The 22459-nt window shown below is 41.3% G+C and overlaps 1 protein-coding gene across 1 annotated transcript in view; it reads left to right on the forward strand.

The window, feature by feature from the left end:
• DOK5 (docking protein 5) overlaps nt 1–22459 on the forward strand; it is a 127522-nt gene that overhangs the window by 52740 nt on the left and 52323 nt on the right. Inside the window, exon 2 of the mRNA XM_032461411.1 lies at nt 6030–6137. Within this exon, the coding sequence (XP_032317302.1) occupies nt 6030–6137 (108 nt within the window). The remainder of the gene's footprint in view (nt 1–6029; nt 6138–22459) is intronic.

Here is a 22459-nt window from a genome sequence, read left to right on the forward strand (position 1 = left end):
GCCAAGACTGCAAACCCTGATGCATAGGAGGTGAGATAGTGCAACATGAAATTTATTCTGTTACCAAATTCTTTAACGGTTTAGTTATCATTAAGATTACCTACTCTATGTCCAGTGAAACTACACTGTGCTATTCTGGTTGGGATAAAAGTTTCCTCTTTTAAATTAAAAAAAAATGAGTTAAAAAAAGTCAGTTGTAAACCAAAATGTTAACTAAAAATCCTATAGATGGTCAGTCGATGTGTTACATGAAATATGAAGGAGGTGGTTGAATGAATTAATTTAAAGGAAAAGAAAACTGCCCTACGCTATTAAGCAAGTGAAGTTATTCTCAAATTGGGGTCCTTTTAACTGTGTGTCAGAATTACTCCAGCTCTGCTCCTCACATATCCATGCTCAGTAAACCCTCCTGTTCATTTCCTCTAACCGATACTGAACTACTGGGGAGATGTTTTCACTCCCCTGATACTGGGTGGCTCTTCTGTTCCTGGGACAGAGAGTGGACGGCAGCTGGAAGTGGGAGTTCACTGTAGCGTAGTAGATTTCACTTTCACCCTCAGTGTGTCTCTCAGATTCCAGACGGCATCTCGCGCTGCTCTGCATCAGAGACCACCGTGCATCTCGTTGGAAACCACACAGCTCCGAGGCCCTCATTGTGGATGGAGCGTTTGTTGGAGAGCTTTGTTGGCAGTCCCGTGTGGGAAACACGGGGTTGTCTGCAAGTCTTTATGAATATTCATGGTATTGGTTTGCAAATTACAAACCAGATACCTGGGGAATGTGTTAAAGAGCAGATTTGTCTGGTCCCGCCCCAAGAGGTTCTGACGCAGTAGACCTTGGCTAATCCCTAGGAATCTGCATGATTAACAATTATCTTGAGTGAAGCTGGGTCAGCTCTGAGAGACACTGACATTTGATGTAAACAGAATAAAGGAATGGCCTTGACGGCACCGATGGCTTTCAACTTTGCACTGTTTTTGTGCCGTGCGTTTGTATGTTACAAGCATCCTAAACTCCCTTTGCATAAACCAAGTTCTGGTTTTCCTTCTCTCCTAATGAACAAAGATATTTTACACGGTGGACTTTAGTTTCACAAACCAAATTTTGGTTTTCTTTGTCTCCTGATGAACCAACAGGTTTTAATTGCGTCCATGGTGACGTGCCAGCCAGGGCTTATAAGCAACACTGCATGTGAATTTATGCGGTAGTACTTATTGCAGTTCTTTGATTATACCATTGCACTTTTGCTCTGACTACTTAATAAAACAAAAGAAAAACAAAAATCCCCTGAGTGTAATATGGACAAATCAAAGATGGAAATCATTATGCACGCTGAGACTGAGGAATCTTTAGCTTGCATTCAGCAGACTTCAGACAAAAGCCAGGGAAATACTGGTTTGATTGCAAAGAAAATGAATACTTTTTAAAAAAAAAAAGTTAGGAATGTTATCATTCAAGTTTGGGCCTAAAAGTTGAGGCATAATTAGGAATAGAAAATGTCCTCTGTGAAATACTTTTTCCCTGTAGGGGGCATTTTCTTGCGTATCTTTAGCATGTTCAGTTTCTAACACGTTTTCAGGGACATATCCAGAAGGAAGGGGTTGCCAGTAATAGGATGACAGCAAGAAACCTATTTTCCACATCCTTTATTAGAGCGGTAAGAGTGACAGTCATTCCCACTGTAATTACGGTCCTCTCTCTGGTGGTCAGGTTTTAAGGGAGCTGGTGATCTCATCTGCTGTTCAGACACCAGTGAGATGCTGGTAAGACTTTTATTTGCCAACTGTAGTCCTGAAAATGTTAATTTTCATGGCTGACTCTCCATCCTGAAAAGGATTTTTTGTTTGAACTCTTACCAATGGCTCTTGCCACTTGGCTCCCTTAAAGCTACTTAGTCTAGTGATTAGACTGTGGTCTGATAGCTAAAGTAGGACTGGAGAAAAAAGTTGATAATGTTATTCGATTAGGCTGTGATTTTGAAGATCTTGATTAAATAATCTCTACATTTTCCATTAAAAATTTATAAGCATTTCATTTTAAGATTGTTGTAGATTCACATTTGGTAAGAAATATTACACAAAGATCCTGCACCTTTTACCTGATTTCCCTGGAAGTAACATCTTTGAAACTACAATACAATGTGGTAACCAAGATATTGACTTTAACAGATTCAAGAAACAAGATGATTCCATCACTAGAAGGATCCTCCTGTTACTACCCTTATATAGACATGCCCTCTTCCCTTCTGTTCCCTCCTCACTCATACCTCACCCCTGATAACCACTGATCTGTTTTCTGTTTCTCTAATTTTGTCATTCCAAGAAAGCAGTTAATCCATTCACGCAGTTTGTAACCTTTTTGATTTGGCTTCCCCCTACCCACCAACCCAGCATAATTCTCTGAAGACTCATTCAAATTGCTGTTTTTATAGCTGAGTGGTATTCTGTGGTGTGGCTGTTTCCCCAGTTGTCTAACCATTTACCCAGCGGAGAACAGACGAGTTGTTTCCAGTTTTGCACTGATACAAATCCAGCTGCTAGGAACATTTGTGTTCACATTTTTTGTGTGGGGGATGTTGGCCTTTCTCTAGGATAGATTCCCAGAAGCACAACTGCAAGTCATATGTTGCCTGCTTCGTTTTTTAAGAAGCTGCCAAACTGTGTTTCAGAGCTGTGCCATTTTCTCTGCATCCTTGCTAGCATTTGGTGGTTTTTAAAAAATTAATTACTTAATCAATTAATTTATTTATTTTTAATTTCAACCAGTCTGATAGGTGTGGAGTGAGATTTCATTGTGGTTCCAGCTTAGATTTCCCTGACGGCTAAATGATGTTGACCATTTTTCATGTGCTTTCTTGATTATATGTGTATTCTCTTTGGTGAAATGTATGTTTGTGTCTTTTGTCTGTTTTGTAATTAGATTGTTTGGTTCTTTACTCCCAAGATTTGAGGACTCTTTCTGTAGTCTAGATACTAATCCTTTGTCAGACACGTGATTTGCAAGTATTTTTTCCCAGCTTGTCTTTTCATGCTCTTAATGGAATTTTTCACATAGTGGAAGTTTTAAATCTTGATGAGGTACAGTATGGCAAGTTTTTGTCTTATGGGTTGTGCTTTTTTGGTATGAGGTCTAAGAACTCTTTGTCTAGACCGTGATCCCAAACATTTCCTCCTTTTTTATCCCATAAATTTTTATGGCTTTTTTTTAATACTTAAGTCCATTTTGAGTTACTTTTTGTGTAAGACGAGTGTTTTAGGTTAAGGTGCTCACTGACGCCCTGTGGATATTTAGTTGTTCCAGCATCTTGTGTTTATAAAGCTGCCCTCCATCCACTGAGGTACTTCTCTGCTTTTGTCTCCATGTCTTTATGACCCTTGGTAAGTTCAGTGACTATGGAAGATGAAAGCCAGTAAAGCTGATGTTAATTTTCCTGTTTTACCTCTGGATAGTTGAGGAAAAACAGAATTCTCTTTCCTTTATTTCACAGTATTAGTGTTTATTAAGCAAAACAAAGACCAACTTAAATAAAAAATAAAAACCCATTCTCACAACCCAGAAAAAACACTATTAACATTTTGGTATATTTTCTTTGTCTTCTATGCATTTTCATTATAGTGGGGATTATGACATTAAGTTTTCTATTCTGGTTTTCCCCCCTCACATAACTTTTTATGAACATTTTCCTATGTCATTAGGAATACCTTCTGAAACTTGTCTCAAATGAACTACCCATGTTATCCTAGAGAGAAATAACGTATGTGTTATTGATGTAGTGTAATTTACTATATATTATACATTCTAGTTATGTTACTATACCTTAATGACTACCTTGGTTATCCTTAGAGATGTCGCCATCTCTATTATAGGTGTGTACTATATATACACCAGATTTAGTACCACATATTCACTATATTTATACATACCTGTTTACTGTATAACTACCTGTTATCCTATAGATGAGTAGTGAATATTTCACTATATTTTAGAAGTACTATAATTTACTTTGTCACTTCTTATTCTTGAAGATTTAGTAGTTTTGAATTTTTTATTATAAATAATACTGCTAAAATTATATTATACTTTCAGTAGGATCAGACACATTTCTTACCCTCTGTATTCTGAGCTTAACTTCAGGGTAGAGTGGATTTCATTTTTTTTTACCACCTCAAACAGAACAATTAATGAACGTTCAGTTCACTGAGTCAGAAGACAGAAACAGAATACATGCAGCACTGCAGACAAGCAGTAGCAAAGCTGAATTCCTCGTCCGTCTGCCATTTACTCATACAGTTGTAGCAGGCGTTTTAAGTTGAGTATAGCTTGAATGACCAAAAATTTTATGTGGACTTTATTTTCTTTCTTCTTTACTAGCTCAGAGGTTTTAAATTTTGTAGAGCATAAAATTTATTAATGGGTTGCATATACAAAACCATGTATATGGACTTTGGAGGTGATTTAAAGATCAAGATAGCCGGGATTGAATAATACCCATCTGCATGCACTTGAATTTGAAACTCGTCTTTCGTTGTTGGCTGCATCTGGAGCTCTCTCCTTACAATAGATTCCTGTTCTTTTAAGGTTCTTCATATTTGTTGTCAAATGGCCTTTAGAGGTCACCAGTTGAGTGTAAGAGTGCCACTAAGATCCTTGCCATCTGTGAATATTATTATTAATTTAAGCCCTTTAAATTTTTTTATGTTTAAAAATCTACCTTTTTTTTGTTTTTGTTTTTGGAGAATATTGTTTTCCATATGCTCATTAGCTCTTTGCATTTTTCTCCTTGGCATTATTAGTCTTTAAGTGTCTCATTTAGTTTACATTGGTTACTCCAATCAGGGTAGCTTTGGTTGCTTTGAGCAGAACCCCATGCAAGCTAGCTCAGTTAAGAGCTGTAGTGATGTTGATGGTGGTGGGTTCCTAGGGTTACAGATGATTCCCAGGAAAGCCAGAGGAAGGGCTAAATCACAAAGTCAGCACCTGAAAGATGACAAAGAACTAGAATGTCTCTTCTACCTAGAGCAGAAATTGCCTAGTTCTCTGCATCACTTTCCACTGCTTAACCTATTTTTTAAAAAATTTTATTGTATTGAGTTATGGTCGGTTTACAATGTTTGTCAATTTCCAGTGTAGGACACAATTTTTCAGTTATACATGAACATACATATATTCATTGTCGCATACTTTTTCACTGTGAGCTACCACAAGATCTTGTATATATTTCCCTGTGCTATACAGTATAATCTTGTTTATCTATTCTATGTGTATCTGTCAGTATCTACAAATTTTGAAATCCCAGTCTGTCTCTTCCCACCCTGCTCCCCGCTGGCAACCACAAGTTTGTGTTCTATGTCTATGAGTCTGTTTCTGTCTTGTATTTATGTTCATCTGTCTCCACTGCTTAGCTATTACGTGCAGTGATTCACCATGGCCACCAGGCTCAGTTTGTAACCTACCAGTGTTGACCTCTCAACTCGGACTGCACCTCAGCCTGGCGTTGAGTCTTTGAATTTTCCGAGTGAGAATCTGGTTGGTGTTGACCATCCATTTATTAGCTAGTCTAGTGTGTGGCCCAACTTGACTGTCAGTTATGAGGAATGCCATACGGTACAAAGTGGGTGTCTCTTTCGAGAACTGCCTACCAGTGGAGGCTGGAGCATATATCTGGGCCAGGATGTCCATAGGTAACGGCACTTGAAATTAGAGCGTGTTTCATGGACGCCTGTGTTACCTGTGCTGATTTGGGTTTTTTACCTCTGGGACTTTTTCTTCCGAAGTTGTTATCAAAGCAAGAAGAAGGTCGCCTCCAAATACTTACTTTCTTTTGATTCTAGAGATTACCTGAACAGAATAAGACACCCACTGTGGAAACAGTTTGGGGCTTTAAAATTTTATTTTCCCAAAGCAACATCACATTTATAGCTTGTGACTATTTGACAGGTGAAGACATCAGAAAGAAAACATTTAGATGCAAATGTCGGTGACACCTGAGTCGGTGGCGATGCTGAGCTGGTCTTTGTGTTTCCTTCCAGATTTATCAGCGATGTTGGCTAGTGTTCAAGAAAGCTTCCAGCAAAGGTCCAAAAAGGCTGGAGAAATTTTCCGATGAACGGGCTGCATATTTTAGGTGCTATCACAAGGTAAGTCCCCGTGGTGGTGGCTTTCCAGGAATCTCTTCATAAGGAGGGAGCTCAAGTTCATTGAGTCTGAAAACCTGTCCTGCTTTTTAAACAAAGATAACGAATAATACTTTCTCTAAGGGGAAAGCATCTCTAAAATAATATCCACTCTAGCTGTTTAGAATAATTGACTGATGTGAAGTCCCTCTTCTGGTTTCCTGCAAGTTGTCAGTATTTCCCCAATCTCTAGTGTGGAAATCACCGTGTTTTGTAAATTTTCAATTTGTGTAGCTGACCCTATCCCAACGATGAAGCCCCTTGAGGGTACAGACTGGACCTCCCTACGTCCAGCACAGAGATGCAGAATTGATCCTCAGTCGGTGTTGGAGTGTGGGGGAAGGGGAGAGGGGAGGAAGCTGGAAGGAGGTGAATCCACTAGCACAGGAATTCGGTGGGGGAGGGAAAGGGAATAACCTGTCCTTTCGTGCAAATTCTCCAAAAGTGGTGACTTGACACCATCTTATCAAGGGCCTGTGTTGACACCTCGGTTTATGCAACAGTGAGAAGCAGTGGAGCAGGACGTGTTCCTTCTCAGCTTAGAGACGGGGAGTCCGCTGTGCTTTGTAGGTGCACCTGTACAGACGTGAAGGAAGGGAAACCTCAGAACAAGGGCTAGAGAAGAGCAGCGAGGGGGGTCAGGAGAAGCGTCTTGCATGTGCTTGGTTTCCCGGCTATTCCGCAGTGAAGTTCTGCCTTGCAGGGTCAGCCCCACTCCCAGCCTTGCTTCTTGCCAAAGGAGGACCCAGGTGGACTTCTTTATGAGTCTAGGCTTCCTCCACTATTTATCTTCCGTATGCCAGATATCACCACTCTTCAAAGAAAGCTTTTGTTTTGTCACCAGGAAGGAATTGTTGCAAATGTACTATTCAGGCGTGGTGATCCGGGAAGCCAGGGCCAGCATCACTTTGCAGCTTTAAAAATAATCGTGAGCCAGTCTCTCCATTCCTGTAACACCTGAAACTATGGACGTCCAGTCGTTTGGGGCCAGGTGTCTTATGTCCCAGTTATCCTGTGTGCGTACCCAGTGTCTTTTCTAACAACGAGGTGGCCGAACGATGATACAGAAATGACTTGCTCCATTTTTACTTGTGAGGCCTTGCCTTGAAACAGAGCTCAAAATGCCCGAAGAGGTGTTTGGTTTATCTGTAGGATGAGGGCACAGTTGCTTTCATTCTCTCCTTCCTTACCTGACACGGATTGCTCCCCTCCACCTCTCGGGTCCTATCACATCCTGGGGACTGGATGAAAATCTACTGTGGTTGAAAATCAACCATTCTTCCTTGCCCTCACACTGTAATTAATAAAGCCACCCATCTTCATCTGCCAGGTGGCCGGCAGTTGTGGTTATACATCAGTTCTTCTCTAGAGCACCCCAGCCAGTCCAGTGACTTCACAGTCTCCATCTGCTCTAGGGTGTATGTTTGTGTCCTCCCTAAATTCGTGTGTTGAAACCTAGTCCCCAGTGTGGTGGTGTTTGGAGATGGGGCCTTTGGGAGGTGATGAGGTCATGAGTGGAATTAGCACTCTTATCAGAGAGACCCCAGAGAGCTCCCTCTGCCCTTCCTCCATGTGAGGACACAGCCACCTAGGGACCAGGGAGCGAGTCCTTACCAGACACCAAATCTGCCAGCGCCCCTACCTTGGTCTTTCCAGACTCCAGAATACTGAGAGATAAATTTCTGTCCATGAGCCGCCCAGCGTATGGTAATTTGTTACAACAGCATGAATGGACGAGGACGCCATCAGACTCTTGTTCTGTGTGCTCATCGTGCATGGCCATCACAGTGATGAGCCGTCCTTGTTTTGTTAGAGTTGCAGATGTGTCTGGAAATATCTGATTCTTCACAATCGCCTGTCCCTACGTTTCTGAACTTAGAAAAAGAAATCAGGCTATACTCTGCTCAGACTCATGTAGACCTAAGAGTAGGAAGAGGACAAGTGAGGAATGTTTTACAGGAACTCCCCAAATCCAGCGCATCAGCAAATGGTGTTGGCTCTGTGTTCAGTAAGTAGAGAGGCTAGATGCTTCTCACAGCTCTGCTGCTCCACTGTGGTCCGAGCCACCGGGCCGCGGCATTCTCAGCCCTTTAGAGTCTGTTTGAAGCACCTGTATGACATCATGGGACTCCCGCTTAGAACCCTCAGCCAAGCCCTCATCATATACAGTCTCACGCTTTGACTCCTTCTTCAGCCTGTTTAACTGCACCTGCCCAGTTTCCCCAGTCCCACTGTGCTGACCTCCTTGCTTTCTGTGGACCATGCCAAGCACTTTCCCACCTTCAGACTTGCTCTTCCCTACCCGTGGACGGCTCTCCCTGCAGATACCCACGTCACTCATTTCCTTGCCTTGTTCAGGTCACTGTTCAAATTCTTCCTCTAAGTGAGGCCCCTCCCTGCCCCCATGATTTCAAATGGAATCCTCTGACACGCCCCTGCCCCGTCTGCCTTTATTTTTCTCTTTGGCACTTACTACTACATACGTATTTACTTGGTGGTTTTTTATCGTCGTCCCCGTTCCACCACCATAAAATAAGGGCCACAAGGGCAGAGATTCTGTTGGGGGTGGGGGTGGGGTGGGCAAGTCCGCCTGTCCCCATTTTCAGTGCCAGACACACAGCAGACACTGTTTAAACTACTGATTGAGAAGCAGGGAATATTATCAACACGGCAGACGGACAGAGGTCTTTGCGCCGTACTTTCACGTTGCTTGTCACAAGAATCTGTGAATCTGTACAGGCTCAAGTGTGAGAACGAAGTGAATTGAGAAGTGAAACACGTGAAGGGAGATGGAGGACAGACTGGCCCTGTCTCAGACTTCTACCTGCCGGCTTTTGGAATTTAATATGTAAATCTTCGGGGGCTGTGGCGAGCCACATGCTCTTCCATCTGTAGTAATCATTAACCTAAGTTCAAAGCGTTAGAGCGGAAGAATCATCTGCATTAAGCCTCCCAGCCCTTGATGAGTTCCTGTAGCTGACGCGTCCTCCTTACTCTTTTAGGTCTGATACATTCAGTATTAATCCCTTGGGGGCACATAAGAAGCTGGAGTAGCTCTGAGATGTGCATTTTTTATCTAAATGCTGTGTAATTTATGAATCTTGACTATAAAATGCTAGGGTCATAAGTAGCACACCGTGACCAGATTTCAGAGTTTATCTGAATATAAATAAAGCAATTTCCGAAAGAAATGAGGAGCTGTACATTATGCTTTTTGATCAATACAGAGATGTGGCATATATACCTCTGTCTCTCAAGTAGGAAATCTGTAGCATCTATGAGAATATAGTGCTTTTAATGTTTCACTTTTAAAGATATTATTATGGAAAAAAAATGCCAGTTTTGTGTATGTGATTCTTCTTAGAAGTTTTAAGACAAGAAATTGACTGTAGAATTTTAAAACTTGGTGCCTTCCTCACTGACAAGGTAGCTAAAGATGCTCTCATACAAAAATTGGAAAATAAATATATGAATAATGCACACACAGAGCGATTCATTTTTCATTTCGTTACCTCTTCCGAGAAGCACCCCTCAAGCACCCACAGCTGTCAGAGACGGCTGTGAATTTGATTAACTGTAATTGCAACAATATTAAGACTCCAGTTACTTTTTTTTTATTTAGTTTTCCCCAGTCTTATTGAGAAATAATTGACATGCCTCACTGTCTAAGTCTGAGGCGTAGGACTCCAGCAACGTTAAATATAGTTCCTGACCTTCTTGTGAAGCACAAGTTTATTGTTTTCATTCAGCAAATCAAAGTTGCTCACGCTCATCAGAAGGGCTGAGAGTTTCTATGTGTACTTTTACTTTTTCAGGGTGAGTAACAACTGGGAGGGCATCTAAGTGAAAGGACCATCACTCATTGTTTTTGAGACCAAGGCAAATAGTGTGGTAGGAAGTGTGCTGGACCTGGTTTTTGGAAACCTTTTTTCTTTTTTCTTTTTAGTTAACTTCACTATCTATCTATCTATCTATCTATCCATTTATTGAGGTATAATTGATTTACAATATCATGTTAGTTTCACATGTACAACATAGTGATTCAGTGTTTTTGCAGATTATACTCCACTACAGGTTGTTAAGGATAATGGGTGTAATTCCCTGTTACACAGTATATCCTTGTTGCTTATCTATTTTATATGTAGTCGTTTGTATCTGTTAGTCCCATACCCTTAATTTGACCTTCCTCCCTTCCCTCTCCCCTTTGGTACAACCACAAGTTTGTTTTCTGTATCTCTGAGTCTGTTTCTACTTTGCATAAACATTCATTTGTATTATTGTCTAGATTCCACATATAAGTAATAACAGTATATGTCTCTCTGTCTTATTTTACTAAGCATAATCTTCTCTAGGTACATCCACATTGTTGCAAATGACAGTATTTCATTCTTTTTTTATGGCCGTGTAACATTCCATTATATATATGTCACATCTTCTTAATCCAGTTGTCTATTTTGATGAGAACTTGAGTTACTTCCATATCTTAGCTATTTTAAATAGTGCTGCTGTGAACATTAGAGTGCATATGTGTTTTCAAATTAATGTTTTTATTTGGGAAATCTGCCTTCTTTCTTTTTTCCCTCTAAATTATCAATATATTATTTTATTTTATTTTTAACACCTTTATTGTGGTATGATTCCTGCACAGTAAACTACACATACTTGAGATGTACAATTTGATAAACTTTGATAGGTGTATACACCATTGAAACCACCACCACCATCAAGATAGCTAACATGGGAAACCTGCATTCTAATCTAGCTTTGACATTGTATGTGTCTTGCAAGTTGCTTGACTTCTGTGTAAAGGTGATCCCCTAGGCAAGTCACATCATAGCTTCTCTCAGTGCTCAACCTGCAGGATTCAGCTCACCTTGGGCCAGAAAGACAGTTCCAACAAATTCTCTAATAACAACGTTTCCCAAAGTGTGTGCCAGTGTGGCAGTGGAGACTTCTGGAAGGACCAGGATTCTGTGGCCACAGAAGTTTGGGAATTGCAATATTTCCATCCCCATCCTTCAGATTCATAATCCAGTGTAGCTTATCACAGGCTCTGAGGTGTTTCAACAAGGAACAGCGAGGGATGATCATTCCTACTTCACTGAAATCATAGATTAGCTTGTGTATAAAATGAGTAATGTTTGTGAATGTAATTAGAAAATGAAAGACCCTCTCACTGCAAGGAATAATTGCCATTATTATTTTTGTCATTCTGCCAAACCCCTTCCGGCTTATTTGTTCTGCCACTTGATCCTTCCATAGTGCCTGAGTCACACTTCTGTCTCCGAAGCCCAATACCAGACTTTGTTCTTGGTTACTGCAAAAATAGGATTCAAGGTTCCTCACAGTGAGCCAACGTCCTGAAATGTATTTCTCTGGAATTTCTGCTAACTTATCTTTTTTTCCCCTTTTTAGAAAATTGATGTATAATTGACGTACAACATTATATTAGTCTCAGATGTACAATGTGATAATTCTGTATTTTAATATATTGTGAACTGATCCACAATAAATCTAGTTAACATTCATCACCACAGATAGCTATGGGATTTTTTTTTTATTGTGATGAGAACTTTTAAGATTTACTCTCTTAGCAACTTTCAAATACGTGAGACGGTATTATTAACCGTAGGCACCATACTCTACATTATTTCCCCCTGACTTATTTATTTTTATAACTGGAAGTTTGTACCTTTTGACTCCCTTCGCCCATTTCACCTACCCCCACCCCCTTTCTGGCAACCATCAATCTGTTCTCTGTGTCAGCGAGCCTGTCGTTTTGTTGTGATTGTTAGATTCCATGTATAAGTGAGATCGTGTGGCGTTTGTCTTTTGCTGCCTGGTCTGTTTCACTTAGCATAATGCCTCACCCTAACTTTGCTGTGTGTCTCATAACTTCTTCCAGTGACTCATTCTTCTTTAGGCAGCTGCTCCCTCCTCTAAAACGTTTCCTCTTCTGATGGGGCTGTCTACAGTACGTCTCTCCAAAATCTTAAACTACGCCACAGCCTCTTCTTTCTATATTCAGACACCCACTTTGGAATCATCCTTTCCTTGTGCAAGAAACTGCCCACCGGGCCCCGTTCTGGAAGTTGCCTTCATTTATGCCAATGGGGACGTGACTTTTACATTTCCATAAATTAAATTATAACTTATTACTCTGATGCTTTTTCCAGAAGGTGAATGCGCCCATCTCACATTTCCAAGGCATTGGTAGAGTGGTTAGAAGGGGCTAATTGTACTCCCCAAACTACGTTTTTATGATTTAAGCACTTCTGCTAATCAAGGGGGTAAAAGTATGCACCAGTGTGCCCCAAACTCCTAAGACATTTTCAAAGCTGAATTCTCTATCTTTCCTTCCCAAACTCGGTTCCTTTCTGAGGCTCCCTGTCACGGTGTGCGGCACCAGGATCCATTCTGTTATGCAAGTCAGAGGCCAAGGAGCCGTCTGGGAGTCACCCTCTGCCTTGTCCAATGAACAGGTTTGACAGGCTCTTCCCCTGCACGGATAGCTTCCTCTCCTGGTCTGCGTGGCCGACGTTAACGGATTCCTCAAAATCTCTGCTATGTCTCCACCTCCCCTGAGACCCTTCTTAACCCACCCTGAGTTGGTCCGTTTGCTGGGGCCTTCTGCACGGATGCACTGGTCACAATGAAAGCAGTGCTCTGTCTTCCTGTCGGTGGCAGGTTCTGTCTGATTGGTTCTGACGCCTTCATCCTACCCCTTCTTCCTTGGTGCTGATTTGTAGTTGGACACAAGGCTGCCCAAAGCAAAGACCCCTGTGCAGGGAGGTGTGGCCACAGGACTGAATCCTGGCATAAGGGAGTGTCAGCGGGGAAGGTGCCATGTCCTTCATCTCTTCCTCTTTCCTGCTGATTAGAAAATGGACATCAGCGTCTTGGTGCAAGATACTGAAAAGACTGTGGGTTGAGGATGCCCCGGGACGCGTCCCATAGAGGAAGGTTAGAGGGAGGTGTCCAGGGCTGGTCTGTGCTTCTTGGCACCGTAGGTCTTAGCCCATTTGTAGCAAAATGCCATAGACTGAGTGCCTTATAAACAATGGATGTATATTTCTCACAGTTCTCGAGGCTGTGGGTCCAAGATCAGAGTGCCAGCATGGTTGGGGGCTGGTGAAGACCCTCTTCTGGGCTGCAGAAGGCCAACTTCTTGCTACGTCCCCGTGTGGCAGAAGGGGCTAGGGAGCCCTCTGGGATCTCTTTTATTAGAGCACTAATCCCATTCATGAGCTCTGCCCTCATGACGTAATCACTTCCCAAAGGCTCTACTTTTTAATACCATCACTTGGGGCATTAGAGTTCAACATGGATTTTGGAGGAACACAAATATTCAGTCTAACACCGTGAAAATCCAGTCCAACATCTCCCTTTGTATTGTTTTTTTCTCTACGAGAGGAATAGACTTCTATCTCGTTTAAGCCTTTATGATTCTGGATTTCCTCTCATGTGCAGCAGAGCTTAATTCTAACTAATAGAGGTGTAATAAATCTTCCTCATCATCCGGTGCACCGTAGGTAGGGAATTCTGGTATGATTACTTCCATTAGATTGTGAGTTCCTTGAAGATGAAAACTGTGCTTTATTCATCTTTGTATCCTAGGGGCTCAGTATGTTGTCTGGCACAAAGCGGGCGCTTTGGTTCCCAAGGACACTTAGGGTGCCCAGGAAATGATCTGTGATCTAGTCACACTGGTACTGCATGGTGGAAATGTTGGGGGACCTTCTGGTACACTGAGAATAAAAAGGACTTTGTGAATCATATGCCACATTCTTCATCATCTGAAATTCCTGTGTGCAGCGGTATGTGTACAAGCCACAGGACGCCAAAGATTCTGGCAACCCCCAGAAGCTAGGAGAGAAGCCTGGAACATTCTTCCTCCGAGCCTTCAGGAGGAGCTAGCCATGCTGACACCTTTTGGACTTCTGGCCTCCAGAGAGAAGACACCCAGTTTGTCCTACTTTGTTACCGCAGCTGGAGAGCGAGTACACCTCCCCAGACCCAGTCGTCACCTTCATTCCTTGACTTCGTCACACTGGTAGTTGCTTCTGTGATTCTCAACTATACATTACACCTCTCTTACTTATTTCAACCACTTCCCGCATTATCAGCAGATTCCCCCACTGTAAGAATTTAGTGATTTCGCTTCTTGATATAATCCTTCGCCAACTCTTTCTTCCTTTTTCTTTCAAATTCTGATGATTACATTATTTTACAAGTTCAGTATTTCAAATATTCATTCAATTCCACAACCGTCCTGAGAGACGGATCCTGATATTAACCCCATTTTACAGATGAGGAAGCTCGGGGTGAGTGGAGTTGAGGGACATTCCCCAGATTATATGGTTGGAAAGTGACAGAATTCGTTTGAGCCTGGGCATCCGGGCTCCATAGCCCACGTCCTTGATCACCATGGTACTGTCTCACGGGCGTGGAATCTTTACTCCATGGGACACCTTATACAGATGGCTCAATATTTAAACAGATAGAAAGGAGAGCTGTTATTGAAGCAGGAATGGAGGGTGGAGAAGGGGAAGAGAGATCCAGACATTCATTCTTACCCCGCTTTTCCCCACAGTCCCAGAGGCTCATCGATTCCAGGGAACACATCTGAAAACCATTTGCTTACCTTTTTCTGCATTATACTTTATTTTGAGATAATTGAAGATTTATATGCAGTTGTAAGAAGTAACACAGAAAATATATATCCTTTATCCAGCTTCCCTGAATAGTAACATCTTGCAAATCTATGGTGCAATATCACAACCAGGATATTGATATTAATACAATCCCCTGATTTTACTCAGGTTTCCTCAGTTTTACCTGTTCTCATGTGTGTGTGCTTATGTTTAGTTCTATGCAATTTTATCAGCGTAGTTAAGATACTGAACGATTCCGTCAACAAAAGTACCCCTTGTATTCCCTTTTATAACCTACGTCTCCCAGTCCCCTATCGCAGCAGGCACTAATGTGTTTTCTATTTTTGCAAAATCACACAGCTAGTAGGAAACAGAATCTAGATTTGAATCCATGCAGTCTGGATTCAAAATCCACTTTTTTTTTTTAATAGAAAATTTCAAACATAAAGTAGACCAAAGAGCACAATGAACCCCCATGTGCCCATCATCCAGCTTCGACAACTGTCAATTCATGGCCATCTTTTTTCATCTCTACCCTCTCCCGTTCCTCCCACTTGTGTGTTATTCCAGAGCAAATCCCAGACATCGTTCCATCCATCAACATTTCAGTACTAATCCCTAAATGAGGAGGGCTCTTTGCTCCAGAACCCACACCCTTAATCCTGTGCCACTAAGATAAGAACGAAAACCATTCCTGCTAGATTTGTCAGGTGGGAGGTCATTGGACACCTCTGTCCCAGGGGTTTCAGTGCCCTGGTGGGGATAGAACCTAGCTCATGTAGGAATGACGAGGTGGCGGAAAGAAATCTTTTGAGATTGGTACTTCTTCATTCAGCGTAGTTCCCTTGAGACGCATGCAAAGTTGTTGTATTGTGTGTGTATCAGTAGTTCGTTCCTGTTTATTGCTAAGCAATGTTCCATAGTACGGAGACCGCAGTTTACTTAACGTTCACGCATTGAAGAACATCTGGGTTGTTTCTAGAGTTTTTTATTATTATGAATAAAGTTTCTATTTCTCTGGGATAAACTCTCAAGAGTGCAAAAATGCTGGATCATATGGTGGCTGCATGTTTAGTTTTATAAGAAATTGCCAAACTGTCTTGCAGAGGGGCTGTGGATTTTGTATTCCCACCAGCAAGATGCAGTTTCTCTGCATCTTCACCAGCATTTGGTGGTGTCTCTATCTTTAGTTTAGTCATTCTGATAGTGATATCTCATGGTGGTTTTAATTTGCATTCCCTACTGGCTAATGATGCTGAATATATTTTCATGCACTTAATCGCCATCTGTGTATCTTTTTCTTTGCAATATCTTTTCATGTATTTTTTTAACCAATTTTTACTGGAATTTTTTTTTAACCATTGAGTTTAAAGTATTTTTTTATATAGTCTAGATTCTAGTCCTTTGTCAGAAATGTGGTTGCAAATATTTTCTCCCATTCCATAGCTTATCTTTTCATCCTCAACAGGGTTTTTGGCAGAACAACAGTTTTCATTCTAGTGAGGTTCAATGTTAGAATTTTTACTTTCATCGATTATGCTGTTGGTGTTAAGTCTAAGCATTTTTTGCCTAGCCTTAGAGCCTGAACATTTTCTTCCTGTTTTTTTTTTTCCTAAAATTTTATAGTTTTAAGTTACATATTTAAGTCCATGATTCATTTTAAATTTACTTTTTGTAGAAGCTGTGAGATGTAGGCTGTTTCATTCTTTTTACCTGTGGTTGACCAATTATTCCAATATCATTTGTTGAAAAACTAAGTTATGTTTTTCTCATTGAATTGCTTTTGCACATTTGTCAAAAATCCTTTGGGCATATTAGATGGATCTGTTCTTGGGTTCTTTATTCTTTTTCATTGAGCTCTGCTGGTACCGTCTCTTGACTACTGTAAATATATTATAATCCTTAATAATGGGTCGAATCATTTCTTCCACTTGTTCTTTTTTTTAAGGTTGGTTTAGCTATTCTAGTGCTTTTCCATAAAATTTTAAATGAAGCTTGTCTGTGCTTACAGAAAACCCATGTTAGGATTTTGAAAATAATTATATGAAACCTACAGATGAAGCTGTGGGCGGACTGACATCTTTTCTGTGTCAAAGTCTTTCAGTTCATAAGCATGGGCGCTCCATTTATTTGAACTTCTTCAATTCTTTTACATTTCTTTGATCAGCATTTTGTAATGTTCAACCTTCATATCCTGTACATGTTTTATTAAGTTTATATGTGATGATTTCATTTAACTTGGATTAAATTTGAAGCCCTTTTGAAGTAAATGCTTAATTTGTATAAACTAGTCATTTTTGGCCTATAATCTGATAAAACAATCACCTAGTTTAAGTTATTTTTTTCCTCTACCCCACAATTATTTGACTAATCATTAGAACTGACTAGTTGTCCTTGCATTTTGGAAAAACTTCAAGTTTTTGAGGGTTTATTAAAAGTGTAATCTGTTTCCTCTGTGACCAGTCTATTAGTTTATTTGACTCAGTTATAATCTTAAGAAATACATGTATACACACCGGAAAATGAGAAGAACAAGACAAAACCAAACTTAGCTACAAAATTCATTGAATGGAAATGCTTTCTTCCCCATTCATATGTATTTCTTACATGAATTTCTTAAATCTTTATCTCTAGGATATGATCTGTGTGATTTCACCTTTGTGTTTATGTGGAAACACTTGACTGTAATCCAAGTACACATAGAAGCTCTCTGTATATAATGTCAAAGAGAAAAGGGTGGGTTTTCTCAAGTTGGTGAAAAATTAGTTGAATGGTTTTTGGGTGTGGGAGAAATTGCAGGGGATTTTTGACCAAGTGAGTTCCTGCTCAAGAAGCTGCATTGACGAAGCACGGAGCTCCACTTAGCTCATTTTACTTTTTTAATTTATGTACAAATTTCTTCTTCTTTTTTTTCCTCTTCACTCTATTCTTTTTTTTTTTTTTTTTTAAATAAAAGTATCTTGCATGTTCCTTGTAGCCAGTGTGAACAATTCTGAAGGGTATGGAGTAAAATGAACACAATTATCCTCTCTTGGACCCTAGTCCCTGTCCTTCCGAAAAAAATGCTGGTAGACTGACGTGTGCTTCTCAGAGGCTTCTCTCTGTTTATACAAATAGAAACATGTTGTCACAAATATATAGAGCACACTTTTAAAGCAAAAATGGAACAACTCATTATATGCTGTCCATGCTGTGTTTAAGGAGACCATAAACGCACATTTCCCCGGGACACTTTGATCAGCCTGTAGTCCTTGCGTAACTTTTAGTAGCAATTTCTTTCACATTCAAAAATTCTGGTTTATGAGATAAAATAAATGGTCACCTTAATTATATGCTTTCTCTCCTGCTTCTAATAAGTCAGTAATTAGTGGCTACACTTCATTAAACAGCTCCAGAGTACTCCTTAATATTGATCCACCGTAATCTGTTTAAAAATACCCAAATTGATGGACAAAAAGGATTCTAATTTTGTACTAATATAAATTCCATGATAGTAAAAAACTAGTGCATATGTCTTTATCTGCTCATGCTAATCTTTTTGGGAGGAAAAGTCTTAGACCTGAGAAGGTCAGGCAATATCGTGCACCTTTTAACATTTTTATAGCTGCTACCAAATTGTCTCCAGATAGGTTATCCAAGGTCCCACGCCCACTGGCAGCTTGGGAGAGTGCCCTTCACCCCAGACTCTGTTCTATAAATTCCAGATGCAGACTTTTCAGTGTGTGTGTGGCTTTTTATTTTTAAGGAAGACACGATGAATGGATTACTTCAGTTATTTCACATGTACAAATAAAGCTCCACTCTTCAGGGGAGACAGTCCAGATTGATACCTCAGACAGGCACGGGTCCAGTTTATTTTAAGTGATCAAGGGCATGTAGATATTTTTGGAAAGAATGAAACCGTCTCTGTGGGGGGCTGGGATGTAACTGTCTAGACTGGTTCTTTCTTAAGAAATCTTTTATAAGATGTTTGCTCAAACTGCTATGTTCCGGGTCCTGAGGGGAGACTTGTGGACAGAAATGTTTCGTGCTGGCAACTTTTGATTAGAACTGGGAACATCTCTCTTTATTTGTCTGTCCCTGCTTCCTGGCACTGCATCTTAAAACCGTTGGTAGTTTTTCTAAGGAAAGACAAAATGAGAAAGTTGAAGGGTTTGGAACACATTATGAGAAGTCTTTTTGGAAATTTTTAATAGGAATGTTTATTAGCGTTTCTTTGAGTGCTCTGAAAATTTCAACAGATAATAATGATGTAATAACAATAATAATAATGTAATTGTTTTATTAATAATGTACTTGAGAAAACATTATGGACTCAGAAATGGATTACTTTTATATTCCTTTTATTTTCAAAGACAACCTACACAAGTTAAAGGCATTTATGCCTCTTCATTTTCCATAGGATAATGGCTATATATATATATATATATATATATATATATATATATATACACACACTTTTTTAAAGAATGAAATAATTCGGAGCTTCTGCAGAACTTCGCAGTTTGCATATACAAAGTGAACTGCTCACTTCATTCATTCAGTCCCACAAGGGGAGAAATAATTAGGATGCAGCCCACAAAAGGAAGGCAGAAAATTGCCTTTTAGGTAGCAGCCTCCATTTCACTCTATAAACATAAATAAATCATCATCTGTAAATTACCATCAGCAAAAGGAGGGGGAAAGTTGGAAATGAAATCCTTGTTTCCTAAATGGCTTTTGACTTTGGAGCATACCAGAAACAGTCTTAATATTCGCACACAATGCTGACTAATTGCAGAATTCTGACAGGAGTATTCCAGTTCCTCAAGGGAATGTACTTTAAAAATCTGACTGTTTTAATCTTCCCTTGACACGGCAGGAGAAATTTCAACAGTTTCTCTGCCTAGTTACAAAATGATCCATTTGGAAAATTGAATTGTGTAATTTGTAATTGTTTTCCAAGTTGTTAATGCAGAACTAAATCGGCAGCAAATTAAACTTTTAAAAGTCTGGCCACTTTGTTAATCGCTGGCTGTTAAACATTTATTTCAATGAATACTGTCCTTTATGATGAATAAGACATCTGGGATATGGCTTTAAACAGCCAAATTAATTTGGCAGTCCTTTTGGGGGGGAATACCTAATTGGATGGCATATTTAAAGATTTATCAGAAATTTAGGAGAATGTTGTAAATTTCTTTCCTTTCAGGGAGTCATAGTACTTTGGATTTTTGATAACCCAGAAAACTGGAAAACAAAGGCTTCATGGTCATTAAGTCGCTCTTAAATCTCTCCCTGATTTTTCATCCGTCCCATTCTAACCTAAACTAATCGTTTACTGCCCGGTTGTGTCCTGGCCTGTCTAGACCTCACCTCCATCCTCAGGTCAAGCTCCCTCCCGTCCCCACACGGTGAAGGACACCGTGTGTGGCCAAGCGAGCTGTGCACCGCCCAGCTGCAGAGGGCGCCATCCTCACCAGCTCTGTGTGGATGGCTCTGTAGTTGCGTGACCCGTCGGCCTTGCTCCTTCTCTCCTGTTACTCTCCCGTAACAGGCTTTTTGCCCTCTGCACTGTGAACCTTTTGGTCGTGGAGACTGGCCTGTTTGTTGTAGGATGTTTAACAGCATCTCTGGCCTCTACCCACTGGATGCTTAGAGCACCTCCCAGTTTTGACAGCCAGAAATATCTCTGGACTTTGTGGAATGATTTCCCTTGGGGATGTGGGGGTGCAAAATCTCCCCCAGACTGAGAACCACTGGCCTACAGAATAATCTTTCTACTGCATAGGTAAGATCATTCCATTTGTCTGCTGAAAGCCTTTGAATACACACTCTTGAGACTTTGTGAGCCACACCGAACTCCTGATGGCAGCGCGCCAGGCCTTCTGGGATCTAACCCTGGTCCAGCTGGTCCGGCTCCGTGCTGTCTGTTTCCGCTGCCACCCTCCTCGCCACCACTCCTCCTCATGTTTTTATCACAACAAACTGCAGTTTCATCATTGTGCTTAATTAGGGTTTTTTAATTCCCCCCAGGAAATTCATCTTTCCTCTTTGCCTCATGAACCCCTTGCTCATCCTTCGTGACCCACCTTAGAAATAACAATGCCTGACTCAGGAATGGTGGGCCCCTCTGATTCTCTTCTGTATATTCATTTAGTGGCATTTGGTGGCTTAGTAAAGAGTAATCAGATTATCTGTGTTTGAATCCCAGCCCTGCTGTTTGCCAGCCGAGTGAACAAATTCACCTCTGTAGACCTCAACACTCTTCTGTGTACGAGGGGAATGTCACAGTGCTAGCTAGTCAGAAAGGCCGTGAGAAATTAAATAACATGATCAATATGAAGTACTTGGAGCCCAAGATCCGGCACATAATTAAGAGTCTGCCTGCTTGGAGTCAGAGCATTCCTCTGCTGCTGGGCAGGAATTGTCCAGCCCCGGGCATGGTCATCGCATCGCTGCAGCCCAGTCTCCTTGTCTTTACAGTGGAAATGACGGTAATGTCCACCTTTCATTTGACGTGTGATTGTTGAGGGTCTGCGTGGCGTGAGGCACAGTTCTTGGCACTGGAGCTACAGCAGAGCACAGAGCAGGTGACTCCCTGCTTCTTCTCTAACGGGGACGAGACAGTCATAAAGCAGATACAGAAGCAGAATATGTAGTGTGTTGGAGTGACTGATAAATGCTCAGCAGGAAATTAAAGCAAGGGAAAGGAACAGGAATATGGAATGAGAGTGCTTGCAATTTTAAATAGCGTGCTCAGGAGGAAAGAATATGTGAGCGGCTGAAGGCGGGACAGGAGTGAGCCTGCTTCACCTAAAGGAGGAGTGTTTCCAGGCAAAAGAAAAGCAAGCGCTGAGTGTTCTTGCTTGACGGGAGTGGGAAGACCCCATGAAGGAAAGGGACTTCAGCTGGGCTTTTAAGAAAAGGAGAACGATAGATTGCACACCACCTTTGTTTCAGGAGAGTTGTGTCTCTGCACTGTGATGACCTCGGGCGTCACAGCAGGCTGTACGGGCAGAGGGGTGGGTGTAAGGGACACTCCGAAAGGTGCAAAGAACTGGCCGCCCGGGAAGCAGGAGCGCTGTGGAGACGTCAACGTGCAGCTGTGTTGCTTCCGACTCTTGGAAGGAAATCCATCTCTCTTAGAGGAGCGCAGAGCGTGTGGGAGGGATACACGTGGTTGGAATGCATCTTGAAAAAAGTGAATCAAAGTTTGTTCAAACTGATTCTTGGGCTGTGCCGTCCAACCTAATAACACGCCGGAGCCAAAAAGCACGCCACCAGCAAGGTAGCCTTCTGTCATTTTCTGCACAGGCGCAGATACTGGCGACTTGGACCGCCTTCACCATCTGCCTGGAGTCTCTGTCGGAGGAAGGATGCGTCAGTGCAGGGGAAGATTGGAATGCCCTCATGAGACGGTGTGCAGGTGCCACCCAAAGGCTTGAGAAGCAGAGAATCGCCAACATCCCTTTTCAAGAGGCCCTGGAAGTGTGACCTACATGGACCACCAAATTCACCTGTGCCTGGTTTTCTTCGGATCCTAAGTAACTAAGTTAGAACTTGCAGTTGTGGTAACAGCCCCCTGGCTGTCCTGCTGAGATGCCCGGGAAGAGACGGATGATGGTGTCAAGTCACAAATGGCTTGGTTCC

Source organism: Camelus ferus, chromosome 19 (genome assembly GCF_009834535.1).
Source record: "Camelus ferus isolate YT-003-E chromosome 19, BCGSAC_Cfer_1.0, whole genome shotgun sequence".
Classification (NCBI taxonomy): Eukaryota; Metazoa; Chordata; class Mammalia; order Artiodactyla; family Camelidae; genus Camelus; species Camelus ferus.